The sequence below is a fragment of the Gymnogyps californianus genome, chromosome 6 (assembly GCF_018139145.2).
Source record: "Gymnogyps californianus isolate 813 chromosome 6, ASM1813914v2, whole genome shotgun sequence".
In the NCBI taxonomy this organism is placed as follows: Eukaryota; Metazoa; Chordata; class Aves; order Accipitriformes; family Cathartidae; genus Gymnogyps; species Gymnogyps californianus.
This window is the reverse complement of record NC_059476.1, coordinates 754,851-781,769: the sequence shown is the minus strand read 5'-3', so window position 1 is coordinate 781,769 and position 26,919 is coordinate 754,851. Positions and strand designations below refer to the sequence as shown.

At 44.3% G+C, this 26,919-nt stretch overlaps 2 protein-coding genes across 2 annotated transcripts in view; one reads left to right on the top strand and one right to left on the bottom strand.

Moving 5' to 3' along the window:
- The window catches only part of STK32C (serine/threonine kinase 32C), a 91,506-nt gene extending 88,902 nt beyond the window's left edge, over positions 1–2,604 (bottom strand). Inside the window, exon 1 of the mRNA XM_050899074.1 lies at positions 2,567–2,604. The gene's annotated coding sequence lies outside the window, so the exon portion shown is untranslated. The remainder of the gene's footprint in view (positions 1–2,566) is intronic.
- Positions 2,605–14,791: 12,187 nt separating this feature from the next.
- The window catches only part of LRRC27 (leucine rich repeat containing 27), a 34,817-nt gene continuing 22,689 nt past the window's right edge, over positions 14,792–26,919 (top strand). The window contains exons 1-4 of the mRNA XM_050899433.1: positions 14,792–14,824; positions 15,676–15,952; positions 16,280–16,410; positions 19,571–19,629. Coding sequence (XP_050755390.1) covers positions 15,740–15,952; positions 16,280–16,410; positions 19,571–19,629 — 403 coding nt within the window. The 5' untranslated portion in view covers positions 14,792–14,824; positions 15,676–15,739. The remainder of the gene's footprint in view (positions 14,825–15,675; positions 15,953–16,279; positions 16,411–19,570; positions 19,630–26,919) is intronic.

The following is a 26,919-nucleotide window of genomic DNA, read 5'->3' as shown; positions in this document are numbered from 1 at the left end:
CGACTCTCCATAGCACAGCTCCGCACCGCCCTGTCCCTGGATGGACGACGAGCCAGCGCATCAGCACCGACCTGCCCTGGGCTCGATCCCTGCCGAAGCAGCGAGTTCAGTCCCAGCATTAACAAAAACGATGCTGAAAAAAACAGAGAGGGTGGAGAGAAGATCCACAGGACAGACTCAGGAATATGAAGTTTACCCTCGGAGTCATGGACTCAGAGAGCTCGATCCATGCACCCCACCGACGAGGATGCCGGGCGGCCGCAGTCCCAGCCTGCCGCTACACCGAGACAGGGGCATGACAACAGAAACTCCTCCGGTTTATCAAGGTGAGATCCAACAGCAGGAAGGTGGGGGTGGACAGACGCAGACTGGAGAGAAAGGACGATTTCTAGCTGTGAGGTTAACAGCGGATAATCCTCCAGGGACAGGCGTTTTCACACCGAGAGCAAACACATTACTGCCCACCCCCAGGAAACTCCAGCACGCTCTGGCTTAGCCACACGGGTTTGACTTGAGGCAGTAATTCAGTAAAGTCTTGAAACCGGTCCCAAGGAAGTCAGGCAAGAGGACTGTAAGGGTTTTCTTGCCTCAAAAATATACACATTTGGAGTTTGATTTATCTGAGGGTAAATACTGGGCCTTGTGTTACTACTCACTAGAATAAATGTTAACCTTCTATTTACATACACCCTGTCATAATTAAAAGGGAGTAACCACTGGATTTAGACAGTCAGGCTCATTCTTCTATATCCATCACTGGGAACCACCTATGGGTAAAATTTCATGTACTGACCTATCTTTTTCCTTTTTTTTTTAAATTTATTTCACTTTTAACTGTCATCACTAGTAATTCTTCCACATTATGTCACACACAAAACCAAAGTATTAACTGGCTTCTTCATGTAAGGAAGTTATTGCAATGTCTTAAGAGATCTCCATAGCAACCATGCCGTGCCAGTAAATATGAGTTCACCAGAACAACACTGTAATTGCTCTGAGCACACACTAACAAGTAATGATGAAAAAGCAGGCAATATTAAGAAAGTAATGTCCTAATGAGTCTCTGCTATTGCAAAAGCGCTGCTTGAAAATACCTTAGGAGATGTTATCAGGTTTTTGTCAATGCTCATTCACCCGCAAAGCTCAATTTCCCTGTATTGGCTGTATACAGGCTCAGTTCAGAATGAAACGCTTTCTGAATTATGTACCAATGCCTCCAATTTAAGCGTTTTTACTTGGCTCGCTTACTGTTCCTGCTGACCCACCACATCCAAGATGAAACACATTTTCCACTTTGAGCACAAAATTCTGGTAAAGCCCACTGGAGCTGCACACACCTAGCAGCCACATCGACCCAATCTCACGCACACCGTTAGGATAAAGGGACAGGGGGGGTTTGGACGGATTTTGCAGTTCCTTCCAACAGCAATTTTGTTGTGCATTTCAATCACACCACAGCACACCCCTTGGGCAGTGAGGTTGTGATGGGCAGAGATGTTTTCTCCACACTTCTGTAATAAGAGATGCAAGGGTTAACAATTCAATGTTATACTCTGAATTGCTAATAAATACTTGTTGGTGATATCAACTAGCTACTTCTCCAGTAAAAGTTTATCCGATTTAACACCCCTTCAGCTGTCAGAAGCAGCACAGTCAGTCTCAGGTTTGATCATCCTCGCTGAGGGGATGCCAGCAGACCCAGTGCTCACATAAACTAGAACATCACCATGCCTTGAAGACCCAAATTAACATATATATCTAACTCCAAGTTTATCTAGTGCAAAATTCCAGCACCCCGAGCACCCGGGGATTTCTGCCAGTGCTCGGTTGGTGTCCCAGGGCCAACACAACGTTCTTTGTACATCGGGATTGCTCCCAGGCATCCAGCACCCCGTCTGCTGGCCTGACGCCTCTCCCGAGTCTTTCCCCACCCACAGTCAAAGTTTCCTTCCTTTGGTCCTCTGAAATTTCACCCTGCATCTGAGAAGTCTAATGCAACTGGGGTATTTCACGGCGTATTTCTACAAAAAACTCGTATTTTGGGATAAAAAACCCAAAGCAGCATTTTCCAATGGCAAGTAGTTTTTAGAAGTTTGACGGCCAGCTGCACTTCATCTCTCCTTGCTAAAGCCAGAGATTTCCTTGCACAGATTGAAACTTCATTGCTAAACCGTCCCCTCACTGCCCGCTTCTCAATCACCCGCTATTTTAACGACGGCCGCCCCGTTTCTGCGGGGCTGCCTGCCGCGCAGCGCGCTGCCGGGGGCTCCGCGCTCCCTGCTCCCCCCGGGGAGGCAAGACCCGGCCGGCAAACCCGCACCCGGGGCACGGTTCCGCTTCCCGCAGCGCGCCCCAGCCGCCGCCCGCTCCCCCGGGCTTCGCATCGCGCAGCCATCGGGTGGGCAGCCCCGCCGGGGCGGGACGCGACGGGACGGGACCCGGCGGGCCGGGCGGAGCGGGGCTCAACAGGTGCGGGGCAGGGCATCCCGGGGCCGGGCATCCCGGGGCAGGGCATCCCGGGGCAGGGCATCCCGGGGCAGGGCAGGGCATCCCGGCCCGCACTCACCGTCCTCCCGCTCGTCGAAGACGGGTCTCTTGGAGGAGGAGGCGCTCGCTCCCATCCTCTTCTTCCACTTGCCCCAGTGAAACATCGGGGCGAGGCGGATGGCATGCCCTGCGCGCCGCTCCCCGCCGGCGCGCCGGCTACCCGCGGGCGGGACCAGGCGCTACGAGCCGCCGCCAGCCCCCGCCGCCGCCGCCGCCGCCGCCGCCGCCCTCACCCGCCCCGCGCCCCGGCGCCGCCCGCCCGCATGGCAGCGCCCGGCGCCGCCGCCTCCCGTCCTCCTGCCCGCGGCGGCTGCCGCAGCGCGGCGGGGCGGAGCGGGGCGGAGGGGAGCGGAGCGGAGCTGAGGCGATCCGATCCGATCCGATCCGATCCGATCCGATCCGGGCGGAGCGGCGGGGAGCCGGGCGGCCGCAGCGCCGGGAGGCGGGAGCGGGAGCGGCGGCGGGGCGGGCCGGGCCGCGCCGCCCCCAGCGCAGCGCCCCCGGCGGCGGCGGGAGGGCAGCGGCGCCGCCCGCAGGTGCGGCCGGCCCGGGGCCCGGGGCTCGGGGCCCGGCTCTTCCTGCTCCCCATGCTCCCCCCCTGCCCAGCCCGCCCTGACGCCCGGCGGAGGGGCTGCGGAGCGGGGCGTTCCCCCGGGAGAGGGCCGGCCCCGGCTCCCCTCCGCTCCGCTCACCGGGCACGGGTCTCTCGCAGGGGCCGTGCCGGCGACGGTGCCCCAGGACGGGGCCGCGGGGTGCGATCACGGCACGGCAGCTCCTCCCGAGCTGCCCGGTTGCCTGCGGCCGGCCCGGCCCCGCAGCGAGCGCCGCCGCCCAGCCCGGCCCCGGGGGGACCGGTCCTGCCCCGGCACCTGCTGCTCCCGCTCCCGCTCCCTCAGGGGCATCTTCCCCGCCAGCAGCTATCATCTCACACGGTTGAGTTATTTTTAAACTCATACATAAACATCACAACCGATATGAAAGGCAATCAGATTATATTATGGCCAAGCCTTTTACCAGCATTGAAGCGCAAATAGCTCATCTTAAATTAGTCACTAGTACTCGCTACTGATTTTTAACCTTATTAATGTGAAGACAGCCGCATTGATTTTTATTCAACTATTGTAACAAAATAAGGACTTGATTTAAATTAGTGGGTAGCTTGGAAAGTCAATGTTTTCCTTGTCTAGAGATTCCACAGCGTTTCAGAAGCTTCCTCGCTGTGGAGATCTTTACTGCACTGTGTCTGAAGATGTTATACGGGAAGTTTCGATACAGAGAAGAAGAGCCCCGAGGTTGGTAGTTTAGGCCTGAAATGATGGTTCTCACTGATCACCACAACGGGTACAATACAGGGAACCAAACAAAAGTTAAAAAACTCATTAGTGCCCGAACCTCCAACTTCTCCCCAGGCAGAACGTGCGCCCCGAGGAGGAGCAGAGGCCCAGAACCAGGCCTTCCACCGCCTCTCAAAAACTGCACCTCCCTGCCGCGCTGCCGAGTCCCTCGCTCGACTGGGTGAAGCCTCCAAGACTTGCTTCAGGGCTTTAAAACTGACAGTAACTCAAATGTCTCATCTTCCCAGAAGCATGTCCAGAAGATCTCTATTTTCCTCCATAAACTACTGGGCCTGTGACTTTACTTTCAAGGAGTCAGGAGAAAAGCGTGTCCCACAGCCACTATAGCAAGCAGTCTGCCAACACACAAGCAGCAAAGCATGCAACTGTTCCGTTCTGCTGCATGAACTGTTAACGCACACGGAGGGCGAGCTCTGATGAGGAGCCTTATGCTGCATTTTTGTTCTGTGCGGCACTACGTAATGGAAAAGCCGCATTGCCTAAATAATCAGTGTTTGTATCTCACTAGCTCTAGAGAGTTCCTGCTCTTTGGTCGGTGATAAAACCCAGGATTGCTGCAGAGCTCCTCAGTAAAAGAATTCATCCCAAGTCGCTACAGACTTTGCAGGATGCTGAGCTGTAACATGCTTGTGACGCTGTTTTTTATGGATTGTTGAATTGAAATGTCTCATGGAATGTCTAACTAAATGCATTTCTCAGAAATAACGTTAGCAGACCACATCAGAAATGTCAAGGCGAGTGACAGCTCTTTAGCCATTCGATTGTATCTGTTACACCGTCAGTAAGTACTTTCATAATTTCTGAGATGCTGCTTCCTAAGTTTTAATTTAAAATTTATGCTGTTTTCTTTCATAGCATGTTTTGAAATGGATATGTTAGTTATTGTACTCTTTACAGAAAATTTGCTAGGAGTTAGTCATTATTTAAAAGAGCCTGAAAGTTGTAAAAGGATTACAGTTGAAGGGTGTAATTTAAGAACAGTTTTCCAAAGGCAAAGAATAGCTCTTCAAGAGTATTTCTTTGAGAAATCAGAAAGAATCGTTCTCAAATAAAAAGATAGAACACTTTCATACAAGACAGTAATTTTTGCTTTGTTTAGGGATAGGTTTGTTTTTAAATGTACTGCAAATCTCAGAGCTATCAGCTTTCACTCCTTCCTTTCCCTTGCCTTTACATTCTGTAGGAAAAGTATGAAAGACACCATTAAACGGCTTCAGTCTGTCTGCCATTCAGTTGTCATTTCTCTCTCATTCTCCACTAATATTTGGACAATCAAATCCATATCACAGAATCATAGTCTTCTTCCGAGAAGTCTGCAAGATGTAGTGTAGGAAAAAAGAGTGGGAAATAAGGATGTGATTGTCCTAATACCAGAGGAGGGTTTCATTCCACCACATTTCTTGATTCCTTTACCTGCGAAATGGAAGAAGGGGCAGCATGGGGCTTTGTTTAATTTTTGCTTCATTAGAAATGTAGTAGGTAGGTTCACCTTCACAAAGGTGAGTTGAACAGGAGATAAATAAAAGACCTTGTAAGTTGGTTTGGGGGGTTTTTTAGTGCTATTCAGAGCACTACTGAGTAAGTGCTGCTCAAAATTCTTGACAGTAACACAGGCTAAGTAAAACTAGGTCCTCTCGTTTACTCCTGCTTTCTAGGAAGTCAACCTTAGGCATACATACATGTCCTAACAAACATCTAACAAATCCCAAGAAAATTACCATCTTGCTGTCATCCTCATGATAAGGTCTGCCCGTTCATGAGGCCCATCTATTGCATAGCCAAAACAATCAGAATTTTAGTCTTGTTTTTTAAGGGAAGAACTATCAGGTATCTAAACCCATCCATAATTACAGAGGCTTTTCTCTACTCGGAATGAAACAGCAGGAGCTGCCCTGACTGCTACCAGGAGTTTGGTCCTGTGCTCGTTAGTCAACATCAGAGCCACCAACTTCTCCTTGGGGTTCTACGGGAAGAAGGTGCCCATGTTTGAAACCTAAGCCCCGTTTCGATCTAAATTATAATACTGAAATTGTCAGGGAGAATGTTACCTCGAACTGGGTGAGGTTTATCATTAATTGAATCGGACAGTTCTTGTCAGGTGTAAATTCATCTGATTTTTGCCCTCTGCTTTGATTTGGGAGAGAATATTCTTACTCAAAATACCAAACCTGGTATTTGGAGACTGTTGTGCCGTGCTGGCGCCTTTTGAACTGCCACCAACAAAGATGATAGACCCAAGAGATAAGAGAAAAAGAGTTTAGAAAAGTTCCTCCAGACTTCTGTGGCACTGCAAAGAATCTGGGCCACTAACAACGGTGTTTGGCTGGATTTTCTCCTCGGAAATTATTTTTTTATTACCTAAATTGTTCGTGATGTTCCAGTCAGTATTTTTGCTTGTGATCTTAAGTCATATCTGATCTGACAACATCTGAATGATGAAAAGGAGAGTATGTTGGAGGGGAAATGAGAGACTTATGAACATTGACTTTGGAGGATGCATGGAAGGAAAAGGGGAGAAAAACAACACTGTCATTAAACATGGTGTTTGTTATACAGGCTCTAAATCATGTAGTGGTGGTCTTTCCTTTGGGCAAAACTGCCACAGCTGCTCACTTCATTAGGAAAAGTGAAGTTTGTATTTAATTTGCAAATATTTAGCACAAATGGTGTTCGATAAGCTTTTTCATTTTCAATATTTTAACACCATTGCAAATAAATTCCGATTTATTTAGAATTCTAACTCTCTGTCTACTCTCGAGTAATTCAGACGGAGCTCTGTTGTTGTCTCCTCCTCTATACCAACAGAAATTGAGAGAAGGATGAAATGCTCACCGTCTTAGATCAGTTTGGGAACCAGAGAATGCTGGGTCACAATTGCCCGTGCACAGTCATTTACAATGGTGCAAAATCAGTGCCAAGAATGCTAAACGTAGCCCTCCTGTTTTCTCTCAGAGAACAGTATTTGCTCTCACCCCAGTGCAAGTGTGCTGGAGGTTCAGACACGTCTTCGTTATTTCTGTAGCAGAATCGTATTCGTTTTCTACTTCTAAAACTTGAAACAGGGTTCCTTTCTGTTCAGTGGGCACTCGTGTCCGATACCACTATCCAAAACCAGTGTCGTAACGTGCAGTGAAAGATGTCAGTCCCCTCAGTGCAGAACTGCACGTCAAGAGTATCAACGCAGATTACCCACCATAGTGACACAGTGACAGTCATCTTATGAAAATGTCCATTCAGTAATGGATACTAATCCTGCAGGAGGAAAAAAGTAAAATACAAAAACTGCTCTGTAGTGGTCCAATAACGGAAAGGGAAATGGAGAGAAAATTCTGCCTTCTTACATATCCTGCTCTCCAGGGAAACAGAGATCCACTTGGTTTTTCAAATGAGGAAGTTTAATTAAAAGTTGACTTTTACGGTAATTTCTTCAAGACATCTTTGGATGCAACTCTAACTACACCTCTAAGGGGGAAATCTGCAAGCTGGGTGACCAAAGGGGTTTTTAGGAACAGACCGTTCTTGAAACCACTAAGAATTCATTAATCCTTTTTTCATTTTTTCCTCTTCCATTTTCCATTCTTCTTTTTGTGTTTTATGTTTTACCAAGAGACCATTAGGCATTTTACTAGTGAAAGTCTTGGGCATACTATGTGCATGTCTGTTTGTCCTGGAAACTGTTACTATACAACAGATCCGATGATTTTCTTAAATCAGAAAAGAAAGAAAAGCTGCAAGAAGGTTCTATTCTTTCTAGGGAAAGCAGGAGAAAAACCTTAGGCAAACTAGAACTGTTGTGGTCAGTAGTGTGTACCAAGTCCATCTAGTCCACCATCCTGCCTGATGATAGCTAGCTAATGCCAGGTATTGCGGGGAGGGGATGGTACAACACCTGCAAAGTAGGCAGAGGTACAGTAATCTGCACTCCAAACTGGGCGTCATCCTGCTCTCTTATTGTGGAAATGGATTCAAACCTGAAGCACATCCATATATATTGCACTTCAAGGCATATGATGGCGGAAAATCAGCTGATCAAAGCATATGTGACTACTGACTAGACTATAGAGAAGATGCTATGTAATAGCCCTATTGTAGCCTTGGAAAGATGAGGCTTGCATGACTATGTTTCACCTGGGTGTAAGCAGAGACTTGCGAAAGGCAAGGGGAGACTTGCAAAAGGCAGAGCAACCACTCATGTTTGGAAGAGTTTGTCTTTTCCCATCTGTGTTTACTTTTGCATATTCTCTCTTTTCTCACTGATTCCAAGAGCTTGGAGTTTTCTTTCATTTCACCAGCCGTGAAATCATCTCTAACTTTACAGAATTACATATGCTGAACCAAACTCATCAGGTTTTCGTATAGTCAGTACCACCTATGTTGTGTCTCATCAAAATCTCACTGACATTCAACAGGCAAAGCCAACATTCATTTAACTGGGAGAGGTGATACCTGTTCCAATCTAGGACAGGCCAAACAAATTCTTTATGAAATTCCAGGATTATTCTTTTAATCAAAAGATTTGTATCAGGGATTATTTCATCCAATTGTTCTCCAACACCTCAGTTCTGCACGTGAATGAGTATCCTTCGAGGAATGACTGATCATTCTCATTCCCAAGCATCATGAGCTGTATATTTTATATCGTGTCAAAATTAGTATGAGGGAAACTGAAGATAATATTTCAGCTTTTGTTTGTTAATCTCACACTTCAATTAAGCAGTATGGATCCTGCAGTTTACCTCTTTATGCTTTACTCTACTGGTAGCTATTACTTACGGTTCCCTTCCTGTCTTTTTACTGGTTGCATGGAGTGGTGATCATTTTCTTTTTTCATCACTGTAAATCAGGATCAAGTTCCATGGTATCAGTGAAGTTATCCTGAGTAAAACCAGTGTAAATAAAAACAGAAGTAGCATTACGTTCTTTATGGTTATCTGTTCTCAGTGAGCTGATGAAAATGGTTTCTAAACAAAAATGCTACCAATTATCATTAAACTGCGAAGGAGGCAAATATTGTAAGACATTCCTAATTTAGGCATAGAAACAAGGGGGGCAATATACCATGATATTACATTCCTGCTAAAAGCCCTTTACTGAATATAACGGCTATAATTGCAACATGTTTGAGATGGTGAAAGGAATATTACTGTGATTCTTAAAATTCACATGCCTTCTTCATCACGAAGAAAGCCTACAGAGAAAAGCCTATGTTTATTTTACAAAGTTCCTCTAAAAGAACACATAATTCTTTCAATAAACATTACATAAGGGGGAAATTTCACATATTTTCCTATCATTAGTGTTTCTGCAAATAGCGCCAATTCTATTTTTAAAGATGCTAATAGTAATCACTCTGATCCGGCTGTTTCAAAGTCTTTTAACGCCACGACCACCACAGTTAACTCATAACCTTCTCCTGTTAGGATCGCCTGCAGCGGCCCGCGGTAAGCGTGAGCAGGCAACAGCTGCCATGCAACCTTAAAACTCAAAGCTTGTCTAGGCTGGTAGAAAAAGGGTTACACCTTTCATTGCAGGGCAGGGCGGGGCGGGGCGGGGCGGGGCAGGGCAGGGCAGGGCAGGGCAGGGCAGGGCAGGGCAGGGCAGGGCAGGGCTCAGCTCAGCTCAGCTCAGCTCAGCTCCCGCTGACTCCACAGGTGCCAGCTGCAGCGCAGAGGGATTAGACGCCTTTCACCAGCCGGTGCTCGAACCCATAGAGTGATAAAAGTGCCTGCCTCCCTCCCTGCCAAACTTCTTCCTCTCAAGCTGTTGAGGTAAGTGTATGTTAGTTCAGTTGCTTGTTTTGGTTTAGCCTTTTACAGTGTAAAATATAGATCCTGCTTAATTTTCTGTATGCTGTAATGCTTTCTCTTGCTTACTCCTGTGAAAGAGTGATTTTATTTCTGGTACTATTTGAGCAATTCAGCCCTTTAAATTTTCAGTGACTTTTGCCTCCTGTCGTTTTCTTGTGTTTCCTTTCACTTGTGTGTCTGTTCACTTTTCTGCTTATGTTATCTATTTATTTAGGTTAACCAAATGTTTCACTAAGAAATCAAGAACATATGTTACTGTATTTTAATAAGACTTGTTCTTAGAATTCACCCATCTAGTTCTTTCACTAATGGGAGTATTAAAAAAAAATCTATATAAAGCTATAGAGAGTAGTTTTATATAGAAAGCAATGGCTTTTCTTGTATTATTCAATGTCCCTTACTTTAGAAACATGAGAAAAAAACTTTGCTTCCTAACTTATCTGAAGTCAAATGCAAGTAAAACTTGTGTAACATAGGTGTCTGCCAATCTGAAGACGTAGCTGGGCAGAAAAGCTGACCGCTTCTCTCTGAAGCTTGGTTATCACTTCCAACTTTGTAAGGTGATGCAGTACCCTTGAAGTCCATAGCCAAACAGCTTCTCTGCATGAGGGTCTCTCTGGTACTGTTCGTTGTCACCCACATCAATCTACGATTCTGTAGAGAAGTGTTGGTGGTATTGACATACGCAACAGCACTGTAAAGACCTCAGTTTTGCTTCACGGTGCGCTGGGGAGGCTCTAACACACGTGAAGAGGAGCCCACTCAGGCCATCGCTGAGTCGTAGGAGACAACTGGCTGCTATGCTTTAGTGCCAGGGTAATGCACGATGATGTGCTGGGGCAGCTTCCCTCTGTTCCATGTGTACTGGTGCATTTGAAGTGCAGCATCTTTGAAACCAGGACTAGGGAGGAAGGAGGGCTGTGGTTCAGTATCCACCCTGGAATATTTGGTTCTGAGCCCTCTGTATGAAGGCTCAACAGCTTAGGTCCTGACAAGAGATCAGTGCCCAAGCTTGGTCTTCTCAGAGATTGGCATCCTTTAAAAGAAGAAAAAAAAAATCTTGTCATTCAGTCAAATGAAACACGTGGTGCTTCCTTTCTCGCCCAGCAAAACATCTGAGTCGAAAAGTAGAGACGGATACATCTTTGGAGATAATCTGGCAATCACTTTGGTCCATCATAAATTACGTTAGTGTCACTGCAGCTGAAGGATTAAAAAACACCCCCTAACACCTATGGGAGATTCTTCTTTCAGTGTCCAGACAGGTTCTATGTTTGTCGAAAGATACAAATGCAAGCCTTCAGCAAACCCATGCAAGCTCTTGGCCGCCACTGTTCCTCCTTGTTCTGACCTCCCTTCTCTGTGAAATGCCATCGCTAGGATGACTGTTTCAGATGGAGGCCTGACTGCATTTCAACATGCTGGGTCAAGATGCCCCCAGGTCTGGAGAAGGCAGTTACTGCAGCCGGCCCTTGGGATATTTCTGTCTGCACAGCAATGGCGTGGTTTTCCCTCTGTACGTTCAGTCCCTGTGCGGATTTTGCTTCTAGGAGGGAACTCCCAATACAAAAAGCTGAAGCCCTCAGTTATCCCCCAAGATCAGAAATAATCTGTACAGAGTATTGCTCATTTGCCATACTTTTGTTGTTGTGATTGTATTTGTAAAGGAGTTCTTTGGGTATTGAAACCAGATGGCCCAAAGAGCTCAAAGACTTGGGAGGGTAAGCCTTTAATGTAAAACTTGCAAGCAGCGCAGCAACCTGAAAATGCGGTGACCAACCTGACAGTGATTTGTGCAGTGAAATATGCATACTGGCTGTTGCTTTGTGACTGAAGCTTGTAACTCTGGCTTGCTAAAAGTAAAATGAACCTATTGAGGGATATATTTATTGACTTTTGATCTATTGTTTCTTTTTGCCTTCTCATTAGGATAAAATCTTCCTAGATACTGTCATGTTAAAGGAATGGTACTATGTTACTGTGCTGATGCTGCACAGAGAGCTCAAGCTTCAGTGAGGAGGCCGAACTGGATAACTAGATTTGAAAAAGGAACATTGAAAGTCCTGTTTTAAGATGATTTACCTAAGTTGGTATCTTTCCAGATTCACTTTCTCTCCCTGAACTGCCCATGAAAATGTTTCTCCATTACTATTGTGTTACAGAACTCTAAACAGAATGCTGAGATCAAAATTAGCTGAAATAATCCCCTCTTTAATTAGTGGAATGATGTCATTGGTCTCAATCCTACTGTATTTTCTTCTGTAACCTTTAATAAAATTATCTTAAAATATTTTTGGTTTTGCAGAAACAAATGCAAAGCGACACTTCTTTCAGTACAGCTTTGCCATTGATCCATTTTTAATTTTCATAGATTTTGCCTTCTGGTTTATAAATATCACTCATAATTAGGATTTAATCACCTAAGTAGCCTCAAAGAAAATCTGTTCCCGGAAAAGCATAATAAAATTACTAGTCATATTTGCTTTTTCTTAAAATCAGCAGTAAGAGCCTAATTAGTAGAATCTGTATTTTCAAAGTGGGGATGCATTCAAGCTGAGGAATAGGTGCTTTGTCTTATTCAGCCCTGGTGATGGTGTATTTTTCAGAAGCTTGTGGCCCTGTAACAAAACAAACACGAAGATTTAGGCCTATTTAGTTATGCATTTAAGCCAACTGTGCCCATGGACACAGCAGTATTGCGGGTCACTGCAGGACAACAGGGGTTTTTTTTCAGAATTTGGAGATTTCCTATAAAATGGAAGTTTTCAGGGTTCAGCATGCTCTACTACAAAACAGGCTCCTGTCCAGGTAGTCTTTGGAGGTCAGAAGTTCCTAAACGAGGGGATTGTTCAAGTGAGCCAAGTAAGACAATTCTAAATGTAATGGAATCAAAGCTTTGCACTAATGCAGTGTCTCTGGCAGTTCGAGGCATTCCAGTCTGCAGCTGTACTCGCTACAAAAGACACTGTGTATGCATGGGATCTAACAAGAAGTTTACCTGTTTGCCTCAAAATGTTCTTGCCAAGGCTGTGTATTTTGCCATGTGATAGTTCCTACAGTTAGTGAGATACTCTTTCCTATGGAGTGCAATATGCATTTGAGGTTACAGACTGTAATAAAATGTGTCATTTTTCTCTTCTACAAATTAAAAAAAAAAAAGCTTCTGTGAGGAAATAGCTTCTAAAGGAATCCCATTAAAATAGCTTTGCTTTCTCATTTAGTTTAATTAGCATGGTATAAATCAGAAAAAAAAAATCATGTATCTAAACTCTGAAATTAATTTCATGTATTTTAAACCCTACTAGTGCTACTGATCAAACTTGGTTAAGTCACTGGGAACATAATTATCTGGATTTGTAAGATTAAGTACTCTTCATGTCCCAGTAATGGATTTCTACCATCATGCTGATTAAGAACGTACTTTATTTCAGACCAATACAACCCCTGGCTAATCTTGATGTTATTCGCCCCACTGTGCAGAGGCTCTGCGGGGATACTACCACTTCGACAGCAGCCAGTGACCACCCCTGACGGGGCTGCGCTGCCAGGAAGGTTTTCCTGGGGGGGCTGGGGGTCTTTCCAAGGCTCATGCCTTTTACTCTGGATGCACCCACCCTGTGACTTCCCCAAGCAGGGCAAACTGCTGAATTGGGGTGAGGGATGTCCTGGTTTTGGCTGGGATAGAGTTAATTTTCTTCCTAGCAGCTGGTGCAGTGGTGTGTTTTGGATTTAGTAGGAAAATAATGTTGGTAACATGCTGATGTTTTTAGTTGTTGCTAAGTAGTGTTTATACTAAGTCAAGGATTTTTCAGCCTCTCATGCCCAGCCAGCGAGAAGGCTGGAGGGGCACAAGAAGCTGGGAGGGGACACAGCCAGGACAGCTGACCCTAACTGGCCAAAGGAATATTCCATACCATATGACGTCATGCCCAGTATACCGACTGGGGGGAGTTGGCCAAGAGGGGCGGATCGCTGCTCAGGAACTGACTGGGCATCGGTGGGTGAGTGGTGAGCAATTGCATTGTGCATCACTTACCTTGTGTAGTCTAATTCTATTAGTATTATTATTGTCATTATTATCATCATTATTTTCCTTCCTTTCTGTCCTATTAAACTGTCTTTATCTGAACCCACAAGTTTTACCTGTTTCGGATTCTTTCCCCCATCCCACTGGGTGGGGGAAGCGAGCGAGCGGCTGCGTGGTGCCTAGTTGCCAGCTGGGGTTAAACCACGACAGGGATATGGTGGACATGGGCCCTGGAAGACAAACAAGTAAAATAGTAATAATGGGAAACAGAGGAAAAAAGTGTTTTAGAAGCAGTCCATGAGAGAAGCAGAGGAATGCCGTACTTGTGAGGCAGACCCAGGCACAGGCACTTTCTAGCAGCGAGGAGATGAGCCCCAACACCAAGCCCAGCTAACGACGTGCACGGGAGCTGGGGAGCGCGGTGCGAGGACCCTGGAAGGCTTGAGCAGATGCTTGAAGAATGCAGGTATTTCTGTTCAGCGACTGAAAAATGACCGAGCGTGTATTTAATCGTTTGGGCCAGAGATACTTCGCTGCCCTTTCAGGTACTGTGAGAGCTTCCACTCGAGGGAGTGGAAGCGAAGGCCCTCTCCAGACCAGCAGCTGCCCTGCGTTCCTCCATGTTCAGCGGCCGCAGGCGCGCCGGCCCCGCACAGCCCGTCCCTGCCCCGCTCACTCTCCACAGACACCGGGAGCGGGGGGCGGCCGCGGGCAGGCGGCCTTGCCGGGGCGGGCGGCGGCGGCCCTGCCCGTTGCCGCGGAGACGCGGGCCCGGCGAGACGGCGGCCGAGCGGCGCCTCCAACCGCCCGCGGCGGCCCGGCCCGGCCCGGCCTGAGGAGCCGATCGCGGCCCTTCTGGAGGTGGGCGGCGGCGGGGGGCCGGGGCCGGGCCTGCCTGCGGTACGGGGCATCGCGGGGACGTGGGAAACCCGGAGGCAGCGCGGCGGCCGCCCTCGCCTGGAGGAGGAGGAGGAGGAGGAGCTGGAGCCGGAGCCGCCGCCGGGGCACCCCAGCGTTCGGGGCGCGGGCCCGCGGCCGCTCCCGCCTCCCGTCTGGAGACCCGAAGTACGGGGATCCCGGGCCTGGAGGTAAAAAGGCGTGCAGCTAAGCACCTTGTTAGGACCCTAGCACCCGCTAAAATCAGTAGAAATTGGAAAGACCGCAACGAAGAACGGGTTTTTTCTTTGCGTTGGTTCGTAGCGCGGGCAGAGCCAAACGCCGGCTGTCGGGTCGCGAGGGCCAGGGAGGCCCTGCCGGGAGCAGCGGAGGGTGCGGGTCGAGGAGCTGTGGGTTTGCTGTTCGCTGGAGAACAGGGCAGCCCTCGTTCCCCACGAGCAAGTGCCGTACCGCGGCCCCGCGCCCAGCTCCGGGGAGAGGAGGGCAGGGAACGCCGCGGCGCCGGGGAGGCCTGCGCTCCAGAGCGGGCGAAGCAGCCGAGGCCCTTACGGCACCCGCGTCCTTCGGGATGAGCTGGGAAAGCCGCCCAAGGCCTCGCTACGCGCCATACGTCCAACGGGGTACCGCGGTGAGGTGCGAGTGCCCGTATAAGAGCTAGTAGAAAGGGGGGAAGGAGATATTGATGGGACGAGTCCAAGGGGGCAGCCAGGAGAGTTGGCAGGACACTACGCTGTCAGAAGGGAGATTATTTAATGCATATATGTATGTCAGTGTTTCTGGCAAGCCTACAAATGACATCGTGCAGCAGGCAACGTACCCACAAGGGCCAACCAGCAATTTTTCTTGTTTTCTATGCCTTCAAATACGTGTTATGATAAATTGTATCATTGTTATAAGTTATAAGCTATATAAAGAACAATTTGACTGTTTTGTAGCGTACAAAGAATACATAGCACTGGGGATAATCTGCAAATTAATAATATAAAAAAGAAACTTGCTTTGTGTATGTTCTCTTTCCAAAATACATTGTTGTTTTTATCAGCTCATGACTTGCCTTCAGCCCATTGGTTTGAGTTACTCAGTCGGTATTCCAGGCTCGCTGACAAATGGATGACAGCGACTCTAAAGAGTTTAATGGCAGCGGCGATAATTTTGGAGCTGAACATCTCAAAAAGAGAAATTTGTCTGGTTCTAATTCATCAAAAGAGATCAGGAGAGCTGTTGAACAGTGTCTGTCGTCATCTTCAAGTACTCTTGATATCAGCAGAAAAAATATTAAGCATCTTACTAAGGAAATACATAGACTGCCCAGCATAAAGGTGAGTAACTTTGTTATGAGTAGTTCTGATACCTTTGGCTTGAGTATAGCACAGAGCAGGTAAGGGCTCGTTGCTTTGTCAGATGAGTGGGAAAGCTACAGATTCTTAGGTATGATCTTTAATCCCTGGATTTTTTAAGGAAAAAGTCCTTAAATAAATCACTTCCCTGTATAATTTATAGAGTTGTGTATCCTTTAATCCTCTTTAACAGTGTTCTTTCCATAAAAGCGTAGAGCAGTTTACAGTTTTCACATTCGACATTTTGCATGCTAAGGAACAGCCCCTCTCTTTCTGGATTTAAAACATGTTTATGTTTTTCTCTGGTAGTACTTTCATCTGGAAGGAAATGTCATATCAATGATTCCTGAGGATTTATTTCAAAAGCTGCCACATCTTGTTTGGCTGGATCTCCGGTATAACAAGATTAAAGCTCTTCCCCCTGGAATCGGTTACCACAGGTAAGATCATTGGTCATACAGATAATTTAATAACAATTGTATTTGTCTTCTATTTGCCTTTCTGTAATTTCATTGTACCAGTCAGACTTTTATATGCTTTTGTTTGGCGTTGACCTCAGTGCAGGAGAGCGGTAAATAAGCTTAATTTTGTTTACTAAAACTCAGATGAACTGAAAGGTCCAATTAATGTTACATAGTGAATTTCTAAACTCTTTAAACTTTAGAAATGTAAGACCTGTTAGTCTTTTCATCTAAGTTCTGCACCATTTCCATTTTACTGACTGTAGGTAACTATTCTTACAGTGTGGTAGGTGAGGTGAAAACAGGGACCCGCAGTTACAAACCTTGTGTCACTCCTGAGTGACAATCAAGGACGGTTTAGTCAAAGAATGTTACCCATTAATCTGGTTTTGATGGTTGTCTGACACAGTATTAACTGTTGGAAGGATTAATTGGCTGTCACTGATTCAGATGGAGTGTGCGAGGAAGAAAGTACGCCATGTTGCTGTGACCCTGAAAAGTGCGCTTGCTGTCACGTTGCCGTGATCGCCAAAACTTAACTTCTCACCAGTTTTTTCATTGTCCTTGGACAATTCCTCACTTCTCCCTCTAGAAGCGGAAGACCACAAATGACAATATATGGTAATAAACAGGAACAAAGAAATTATTTTGTTACTGCAAAGAAAAAAAAGACCAACACAGGGCAGTTTGCTTGCTGTTGTGGTTCTAAAAGAAGCCTTTCTGTGAAGAGTGAGTAAGGAGGAAAAGGAGGCAACCCTTGAATGATAAATGCTACAGAATTTAAAAAAAAAAAAAACCCAACCAAAAAAACCCAACTTTGTGGCATCTTGTGATTGAAATAAGGTGCTTAAAGGTATATTAAGATCACTTGTTTGTGAATCATTATATATTCAAATTGTGATTAGAAAAATACAGTAAATGAAGGTTATGCCTCTAAAAATAGCTGAAAGCTGTCAAGTTTAATGATGTTTTCAAATCTTTTAAATACAGCTTTCATAAATTATTTTTAAATTGGACAGGACTGATAGTATTTTAATATGGTTTGTGAATTATGTGATTGTTATTGTATGACTGGTTGAAATCCTTTGAGATTAAGACATTCTCTTTGTGCATTTTCCTCAAAAATACTGTGGCAGTTGTGCTTTATCTTGTTTGTATTTTTCCACTGACTTCAAACAGCAGCTCAGCTTTTAGAAAATGCCCATCAGAAATATTCACTGAATATTACTTAGTTTCATTTTATCCTTATTACATGTTGGAGCGTAAGCTGTATTTTGAGATGTTTGGAAATTCTTTGGGTATCCTTTTCTGGAAACAGCCGAAAGTATAGTTTTCATCAAAAGCAGAGACTCATTGAAACATTGTGTTAGTTTGGGGCCCGATCCATTGACCATTCAAGTTGTTCATGAATCTTTTCACTGATTTCAATAGATATTCTGATTAGAGTTTCTCCAGGTCAAGTCAAGATTAGAGTTTCTCCACGTCAAACAAAAACATCGCCTCAGTTGTGGAAACGGTGTCTAGCCTGGTGTGCAGGGAGGGAAAGTACCACTCTGACACTTCTCTCTCTAGAAATCTCTGCGAGATCTGGATGTATGGCTGGGCAGGGATCAGCCCAAGGGCATGTTCCACATCATCGGTGCTGCAAAGCTTGCATTCAGGCAAGAGCTGGCAAGAACGAGCATTTGCCGTGGCACAGGGCCTCGGCTCTCCGTGCGCAGGGCCATAAATGCCGAGGGGTTCCGAGGCAGTGGGGTTGCCCCGGCATACCGTGGTGCGTCAAACCGCAGGGGAATTGGGGTTTCGGAGTCTGGAATCTCCTGTGGCTTTCACTTAGTTTTGTGCTTTAAATGCAATTGAATACTCAGCTTCAAAAATGCGAACCTGAATACGGTGCTTTCATTTTTTGACTAAATTGAAATGTCTTAAAATATTGCCACAAATGTTAATCCGGTGTTGAGCAGCTGCCAAAATGTTTGGTTTGTTTTTCTTTCCTGGAGGTAAAGAAATATTATGACAGAAACTACCAAGCTTTCTTCTTGTTTGTTTTGTTGAATTTTAACAGTAAACAAGTCAAATTGCAACGCTAGTAAATAAAAGCCCATTAACTCTTCCGTTAGGATGAGTTTTCATTTATGGTATGGACAGCACCTTGTCTATAGAATATCATTTGATCTGATATGTTGCTGGATATTAAAAACTATTTAAAAGAATGCTATTAAAATGGCAGAATGAAGCAGTCAAAAATTAGGATATAGGTAAAGTATGGTTTCTGTATAGTCTCCATTCCACAGCTGCCTGGGGGTCACCGGCTGTGTGTTACAAGGGGAAAAAGAGACAATCGCCCTGCATTTGGATGAAGTGTCCCTGTATCCTAAACGCACAGAAACCCCACGGGTTCCCATCAGAGATGCTCCAAACAACAGTATATACAGCAACTCTGGGCATTTTACTTGCTAAGCAATATCAATTGTTTTCTGAGCATGGGCGTAATGGTATTTTTTTCAGAAGCTTAGGATTTGTCTAAATATTAACAGATTTTTTGATATATGAAAAAAATATTATCTTATATGTGACATAAATGCCGTAAATGTCATATGTGACCCATGCCAAGCTTCTAGGCTGCTTCCAAGAATAGGAACACTAGAGCTTTTCAAAAAAAGTTGACGAAATTAAATACAATTAGGGCATAATTCTTTCTAATCTCATTATCAAAAATGGCTGAGCAGTTTTGGCTCAAATTTAGCCTGAGGAACGCAGTTAACCCAGACAGTTGAAGCTCAGCAAAATTATAAACAACAACTGAAAATGATGTGTTTATAATTGGAACAGTCAGTATCAGACTTTAAAGTGACAAGCAGGCTTTGCAAAGAAAGATCAAATACTAAATATTTAAGTAGTATATAATAAATGGGCATAAATGCGAACTTCAGATTGTCATACCAGAAAGCTTTGGGGTGTGCTATTTTCCAGCACTGATGTTAGCAATGGAGAAGTGTGGATTTGCCTTGTGGGGTCCTTTCTGTAGTAGGAAAGAAAAGGAAGAAAAAAATTAAGAAGGAAAAATATTCTTGTGTTTCTATTTAATTAAATGAACTTTGCTCTTACAGTTGCTACTATTTTCTGTTTTATTGTAAAGGCAATTGAAAACTCTGCTTTTAGAAAGGAATCCTATAAAAGAGCTACCCACAGAGCTTGGTAAGTACTCACTTCTTTTATGAAGATATCATAGACATTTTTTGGCTCTTAATGTTTAATTCTGAGGTTAGACTTTAAAATACTTCGGTATTTATCTAAAGAATGGTTTTAATTTACAACAGACATCTGCTATGAGAGAGGAAAAAATTACTTGCGTTATTTATAATGATTGCCTTAATTGATGAGAGGGGCAAATTTTATTAAAATGTCTGTAGTGTTCTGGTCAGAAATGTTCAATATTGTTTCTCTGAGTAAGGCTGAAGTAAAAAACATGTCTCGGATGTCAGACATCTCAGGCATCTGCATAGTAAGACATAAATAAGTAAACGTGATTAGAGCTGAGAACTTCTACAGCAGTTTCTTACACTTAAGGATGTCTTTGCAGTTTGTCACTTCATTTTACTGACTGTTTTTGCAGTAGCAGTTACTACTTTGGAATACCAAATATTTCCAAATCCAGTGTTCCTAAGGAAAACAGAACAGGTTGCATGGATTCCTGGGATGGTCCAGTCGGGACTCCTTGGGCTCTCGGAGTCCTCACAGCATAAGTGTTGGGGGTTTTTTATCCGTACTTGATGTCTGAGCTGTAAGGTGTCTTGCTGTAGTACTGGGAGACTAACCTCCAAAGCTACATCTAGAGTCTGGACTTGTGTCACCGAAAATGGCTTGACCTGGGGATGGCCACACAGTTAGAATAGAATAGAATATTTCAGTTGGAGATTTTCAGTTAGGCCTAGCTTCCTTCTGCTTACATAGCTGATGTTCAGACAGCACTTTGGTATGCATTTTTGCAGCTGCTTATGATGGACCGTGCTCCGTTGGACTCCATTTTATTCGTTTTTGCCTTCCAGTACTCTCTATATAAAGTATTTTACCTGTCTCTGTCCCTGAGATGATGTCTCTGCTAGCAAATAAAATGTGCCCAGCAATGTCCCCAGGTGCTGAGGCCAGCTGGCACAAAATGACCCGTTCCTGTACAATTACACTGTTTTTGTCCCAAGCAGGGTGTGGTAGCATGCAGAACTCCCCTGGGAGCGGATCTGGAGCGTGGTAGTTTCCAGGCCACGCGCAGGAATTCCCTGGAGAGGCCTGGCTGGTACAGGCAGACGTGCATCTCGAGGACCGAGCCGACTGTTTAGTGATGCAGTTGTAGTCTAAGGCCCAAGAATGTTCCTAAGCACTACTACGTTTTCTGTTGTTTTAACAAAGCTTTGCTATTCATACTTAATGCTGTGCAAGTGTGGTCCCTCCTGCTCCTTGGGCAGTGCACTAAGAAAGCAACCAGGCAGAGCAGTAAATGCCCTTACCTCGCAGCATTCCTGTACCATGCGATACTGACCCTCTTGCTTTACACCTATCAGTTATTCTGGGGCAGTCTGAACTGGTCCCTTTTTGAGGCTTCCAGCACCAGGGTCTTCCACGCAGACCTGGCACCCTTCAGCTCTCTAGGACCCTGCTTTCTTCAGGCCTGCTACCCACGGGCTTCGGGCCAGCTCATCCTCCCCGGTCAGGCCAGAATCCCCTCTGGCCTTTCTCGGCTCTGTGCTGAAATCATTCCCAGCCAACGTGCCGGAGGGTGCAGGCATGCTGTGCGCCGGTTGACCTGATGGTGTCTTCATACCTGCGTAGGGAAGAAAAAACCAACTGACCGCTGCAGATCAGCTGCTGTTTACTCAGACACAATTCACACGCGGTCCCAACTCTGCTGTACTAGTTAGCTTTTAGCTGCATCCTGAAGCAGGGCTTATTCCTGTGGAGTCGTATCTAGACTCCACAGAATTATTTGAGGGACAGTTTTGAACAGGGGATCAAAGCATATAAGAGCACAGGGAAGTTGCCTCAAACTGGAGCTGGACTTGGTGACCTCTGCAGCCCTGCTGTTGCCCGTCCGGCTGCTGGAGAGGAATGGCTGGTAGCCCAGGCAGGGGAAGGACAGAGGGCACCCGTTGTTCCATTCCTGCTTCACTCGAGGCAGCCTGTTCCTGGAATAACTCTGCTCTTTCTACCCTGAGCTGAGCAGTGACTGAGTAAAAAAAGTACTATTTGCTGATTTAAACATCCTTGTGTCTCTCAAGTAGAATGGGACACTGGTGTGCTGGCCTTTCTGCAGTAAAACTTGTTTCATGCGATGCCGTTTTCTGGACAGATCCTAGATCAGGACTCTCTTCTACTGTAGTACTTTGATAGTTAAAGGTTTCCCAGATTGGTATTGAGATGAGGGAATTCCTACCATATGTGACATTTATCCATTCCTCCTGGCTCTGTGGATGATAGGTACCAAAAAAAGAATGCCAGCATTCCTGCTGTGTTGGAGGTTTTGTTCAAGCCACAGCAATTGGTAAAGAGCGCTGCAGGCTTTTCAGGGCAGGTTTTGTTGGGCAGCAGCGCAGTGATGACAGATGGCTGGAGGCATTTGTAGAGGCCAGGCTTCCCAAAGCCGTGTATGTGCTCATTAGCGAGTGGTGCAGTGATACCCTGACTGAGGAGGGGTGGCCCAAGCCAGGCTGGTCTGCTCTGCCAGCTCTGCTAGCAGGACTTTCAGCAGTGTTTGCCTTAATCACTTGCACACATCCGCTTCAGTATTTTTAACAGTCGCAAGGATCCTGGATAAGGCTGGCAGGATTGTTGTGCTAGGGTGATGCTGTCCTACTGTATGCCTTACTTTGGATGACCTGTTTCCTTGACAGAGCCTGTATGTCCGTGGCATTGCCACCTAGTAGTCGTATATACCACAGTTGCCACTGTGTAATAATACAGATATGTGTGTGTATGTGTGTATATATATACACACAGGATTTGCAGAACCGTGCCTCCCTCTGCCCCACAGCAGCTGAGCTGCTTCAGACTTGACTTCTTATGTAGTGGACAATGTGAGGCTTGGACCGGCACAGTGATTTGAACCTTAGCTAGAGGATGGTAGATGTAATGTAAGGATTGCCTTAATCCGGGTTACTAAAGGCTTTTCATTTCCCTGCGGTGGAGCTGTGCTTGTCAGGACTTCCAAGTCCCCTGCATGTCCCAGGCAGCGTGCTTCGCAGGCTTCTCTGGTCACGGGAACCTGAGGAGATTACCAGGCAGTCCAGCTGGTAAGCTGGGAGAAAACCTGGGAATTGTGCTTTGACGTTGTGTGGGGTTCGCAAAATCTAGTATATTTTTACAAAACACTCATGTTTTGACAAGACAGCTTTTTCTGACAAAATCATGTTTCATGAGCTAATTCCCAGCCCGCTCTTCCTCCTACCCTTCCCTATTGCTCTCTTGTCTGTACACTTGCCGTCATAACCACCGATATCAAGAAACAGAGTAGGAGCTAATGCTGACAGCATCAGCACTAACTTAAATTTGAGTTACCGTCCTGCAGTGGCTGTTCCGTGATTCTTTGTATTCTCTTTTTGTAGTATGTAGAATACCAGTTGTATGATGCTGGTGTTGTCAACAGCAACAAAAAGTTTGTAATGTAAACTGAGATGAATTTGGAGGATGATCCATGATGACTCTATCCCAGCTGTTAGTCTTCATTTCTTGGGGGTGTTTTTCACCTAGGTCTGGAATGAATTTGCCATGTTTGCCTTCGTTCATTGAACTTTTTTGTTTGTTTGTTTTTGTTAAAGCTACCTGTTCAATGAATAAAAAATCTTTGGAAGGGGAGTAGAAGTCTGAATGGTAACAAAACAGTTTTGTTATTCACCTGTGGCTGTTCCTAGAGCGTTTATACTGGTTCATGTGATTTGTGTAGAATTATCATGTGTTCTGAATTTAATTATCAAAGATGAAAAATTCATTGCCAGCCAACATGTTTCAAAAAATGATCTCAAACTCCAGTGTACTGCATGCTTGTGTTGTGGGGAACTTGGGATATATGCCTTCTGTTTCCAGGACTGCCAGTGGCTTGCTGGAGAAATCAGGAGACATACCTGGCTTCGGATAAGTCACTGGACTGCCCACGCCTCAGTCTCCTCTGCTGTAAAATGGGGATGACAATACTGTTATAAAATGCTTCAAGCCTACTGAAGAAAGCATTGCATAGGAGCTAGATAATTTTATTGCTGCATCTACCTAAGTGTTCCTTAGAATCATTTAGGAGCAATTCTAAAACATGAGGAATCTCAGTAGGTGATGCAGTTTAGAATTTAAGTAAATTATTTTGAAAAGGATGCTGAAAGGTAAAGTGCCAATTTGCCATCCTCCCAGGCGTGCAAGTGAAGTCGGTGCACACTGCCGCATCATGCAGCATGAGCTGTAGCTGCATGTCCTGTGTAACTCCCCCACTACATTCAAATCATGTTCAAACCTGAGTGGTTTTCAGCAAGATAAAAAAAGAGATTTCATTTTTTCCAATACTGAAGTCATCTGTGTGATTCATTTTGATCATTTCTGTTTAAAAATAGATTCAATTTCTTCATACTAAACTATTTAAAATCTAATTGTATTCCCAAATAGTTCTTTACAAGGTGCATTTTCAAAGCCATTTCTTCTTGTTAATAATGTAGCTCTTCCTTTCTGCATTTATATTTTATGATTATTTGAAGTAATTTTCTAATTCATGAATCATGACTGTATAAAAAGGCATTCTGGTAACTGTAGCTCACTGAGCAAACTTTTGGTTTTAAATTGTTAGAATACAGTCAATTTGCTAAACCTCCAAACGTCAGCATTCCCTGTCATCAATGCCATATTGACAACAATCAATATGATTGTTTAGAGCATTGGGAATGCTTGCTTGTTTGACAGATATAGTCGCGTGGGAGCTCTGTGGATATATTTCTTCACAAAACCAACAGCAATAATGACACAACAGCATATTTAGTCTCTGTGCAATAAACATGGATTTCCAATTTTATGCACTTCTGTTACTCTGTAACATAATTATGTATACAGCACTGCTGGTCTGTTGTATTTTTAGTTTGTAGTCAAGTAATTCTTCCTTTGTGCCTTGGGGGGGGGCCCAGTTTGTCTGCCTGGGGTATTTCCATTGATCTGTGGTACCGGGTAATTCCTCTTTTCTGACTCTCCTCAGAACTCTTGTCCTTCTGTGAGACGCTGGCAGGCTGATTCCGCGTTGTTCCCTCATAAACTTAACTTACAGTAAAACAACAATATGTCTGTTTTGCAGCCAGCATGTGGTACATATGCGGTGCAGTTAAATTTTCATCTAAATGTTTCCCCAGGGATTTCAACAAATAATTTTTCAGTCCTGTTCCTGTTCAGTTTCTCTAAATCACCTCAGTTGCAATTTGAGTGCAATTTCAGAATAATGATTCAGACAGTTCTGGTTTTCATTGGTTCTCAGTTTGAGTTCAACTTTAGCAGACCTCAGAGTAATAATTCTGATCAAAATTTGAGAGTTCTAGCTATGGTCTGTGAAGAAAAAAATAAGTTTTTAATGGTTTTGAGATTTGAGCTGAATTTTCCTTAACTCTCAACTAAGTAACTTTGTTAGTGTTGGGATGGCAAAACTCAATTTTTCTTAAATTACTGATAAGTTATCAGACAGCTCTGACCTGTGGCTGGTCAAAAAAAAAAAAACCAGATAAAAAATGAAAAATCAGAATGTAATTGAAAAGGAATAAGTTTTAGATGCATTTTTTCTCCATTTCAGTGAAATTGGAACAAATCTGCATTCCATGGCGGTAATAGGATGTCGCAGTAAATTCTCGGTGTAGCTGTGGTATAGTTTTACATGTAGCAGGTTGTACGTACTATCTCCTTGATGTGAAGAATCCATTTGCGCTTGGGTCTCAAGTCTCTCTTCCAAGAGAATGGACCCAGAAGGATCCATCAGTTGTCCCCATCGTGATGCTTGGAAAAACTCCTTTGCACTCCCCGGCTTCCCGGAGAACCCTAGTACTTCAGCTGCTCATTGCCTTCCATTGCTCTCATACTGGTTTTTATTTTTTCTTTTTAAGCGTTCTTTGTCAATATTGCTGTAGTTGACATTTCTAGAAAAGTAATGTCAAATGGAGTTGTTAATCACATTGTAAAATTTGTTTTGTAACATTCCTTTCAGCTTTAATTACTGGTAATTTAAAGTTAAATAGCTGTGATATTAGTAATGTATTTGTCATTTCTTCAAGTAAGGTTTTACAAAAACATTTTAAAAGAGCAAATACACTATTTTATACTGTAATGAGTAAAGCAGATAGACACAGTCAGAATTTTAAGCAGTCAACCTGTAGAAAGTGAGGCAGATTAGACTGTACAGTCAAGCTGTGAATGGAGATTTAAAGTGTGACTCCAGTAATACAATATGAAAAATATATTCTGATTGACTAGATTGAGATTGTCTATGTGGTTTTCAATGCTGCACTTCCTAAATACATTATTATAAACCGTATGTCAAAATAAAATAAATGTCAGGACAAAATACGGTATTACCTTTCTTTTAGAGACTTGGTACATTTATTTTTTTTGAAAGATTTAACAGATTTCAACTGTTGTGCTTTTGTTTGAATCAGAACTGACCAAAAGTATTATTTAATTCTGCAAATCTAGTTAGGAAGGGAAAATTGCTAATTTTATTTTACTTCTATGAAACATAATTTATAAATATTTATAAATAATCAGTATAAATCTGATTTCTGAAATGGATTGTGCATATTTTGCACTTTGTTCTCATTTCACCAGACAGTAAGCAGAACATGACAGATGACTTCTACCCTGCTGGTCGTCATCTTTTTACGTGTGTAACCTGTGCTGCATGTACTTTTGCTTATGAGATGAGTAGGAGGCTGCAGCAGGCCTGCGAGATGCATGAACTCATTAGCCCTTGGGAGGCTAAAGATTTATGTCCCTCTCTTGTTTGTCATCAAGAGATGGTGGGCCTTTGTTTTCTTGGGCAAGAATAGCTAACGGTGAGGCTGGGAGTGAGAAGTGATATAGACCCAATGATTTCAGAAATAGAAAATCAGAACAATGCACTAGAAAGAAAAGAAGGAAAACTTTTTAATTAAAAATCTTTAATTCCTTTCATATGAAAAAATTAATGTAGGGTAAAAAACTGATTTATCAACACCCCAAATTCCATTCATTCATGAGTAGAAGCACAAGAACAGCAGCTGGGGGATTGTACTGGTTAGCTGAGCTGTTGTGAGAAAGTTCATTTTGTCTAGACTAATTTTGAATGGGGTGAACAATTTGCTTAGAGAAATTAAATAGTTAAAAATTTAAAAAAACAAATAAACCATGAAAATATTGCAACGCTATTAAGCAACAGGAGGATATAAGGGAAAAAAAACATAAAAGAAGAAAGAGCATGCAAACAATGACAACAAGAATGACAGAGTCTCTTTT